The sequence below is a fragment of the Diaphorina citri genome, unplaced genomic scaffold (genome assembly GCF_000475195.1).
Source record: "Diaphorina citri unplaced genomic scaffold, Diaci psyllid genome assembly version 1.1 scaffold101916, whole genome shotgun sequence".
Lineage (NCBI taxonomy): Eukaryota > Metazoa > Arthropoda > Insecta > Hemiptera > Psyllidae > Diaphorina > Diaphorina citri.
In genome coordinates this window covers 9,186-10,378 of record NW_007478869.1, presented here as the reverse complement: position 1 = coordinate 10,378, position 1,193 = coordinate 9,186, and the positions used below count along the sequence as shown (strand labels likewise).

The following is a 1,193-nucleotide window of genomic DNA, read 5'->3' as shown; positions in this document are numbered from 1 at the left end:
AGAGTGGTATATCATTCTAAGAATTTTATTACTACAAACTCTCCTCAGATTGTTGAATATGTGCATGAGGTAGCGCATTTTCTTAGTTAAAGTTTGAGTGTGAACTGTCCATTTAAGGTGGTGATCAATAAATACTCCTAAGTACCGGATGTTAGTTGTCTTGTCCAAGTAAGTTAGTTGGTTGTCAGAGGAGGGGATTGTAAGGGTCATGTTATCTGGTGGTTGTCCAGTCGAAGTTATTGATAATGTCATGTATTTAGTTTTGGTCAGGTTAAGTTGTAATGACATGGATGTATACCATTTATGTACGTCAATCAAGTCTCGAGTAGCTAAGTCAAATGTCGAGTCCCAGTTAGCGCCCGCGTAAACAATGCAAGCGTCATCCGCATAACAAAACACCTTTCCTTTACTAGATTTTGGTAAATTATTGATATAAATATTGAAGAGGGCGGGGCCTAAAGTTGAACCGGTTGGAATTGAATACATCGGGCAAGTCAGAGGGTCAGTCTTGTAGTTGTTTAGTCTAACTATTTGTCGTCTGTCTGTCAAGTATGACCTAAACCATGTCAGTACAGTATGTTCTAGTCCTATGTTACCTAGTTCAGTCAAAAGTAAGTTGTGGTCTACGGATTCATACGCTTTACGGATGTCTAAAAATGCTGAAATTATTTTTTTATTTTTATCTAGTATCAGTTCTATAAGACTTTCCGCGAGCCAGAGACTAAAGTAAGGACGACTAAAAATCCCCTAATGAGAAGCGATTGATACACATAATAGACAACACCACAGTCAAGCTCCCACAGAGAATATCCTGTGGTCTAGGCTAGCTTTGTAAGACTCTGGAACGTTCCCGACGAATCATCTTCTGGAAATAAAAGTCTCGACTCAAGAAGTAGAATAACGTTTATGATGCGATAATAAAAACTTTCCTCCCTACCTTTTACCCCAACAAAGTTTTTTTTAACAAGATAGAAGCGAAAAAAAATGACCTCACTGAAGAAAAAAAAAATAGAGTTTCCTAGCCTTCCTTTAGTTTAAAGGTTTCCTCTCTTTCAAAAGTAATATACCTTTCAACATTGCACCGACCTAAACACAGTTCGCTGTTACGGTGATTTCATGTTTTAAGCCAAAGCATTTCCCTAACCTTGCCTTCTACGAATTATCCTCAAATTTAGAAAAACGACGTGCTTTAA

The 1,193-nt window shown here is 37.6% G+C and overlaps 1 protein-coding gene across 1 annotated transcript; it reads right to left on the bottom strand.

Moving 5' to 3' along the window:
* Positions 1-687, bottom strand: LOC113473802 (the record flags this gene model as incomplete). Its single annotated transcript, XM_026833240.1, is given in 1 exon segment — positions 1-687. A coding segment is annotated over 1 exon segment (486 nt), but the record flags the coding sequence as incomplete, so codon positions are not given.
* Between the last annotated feature and the right edge of the window lie 506 nt (positions 688-1,193).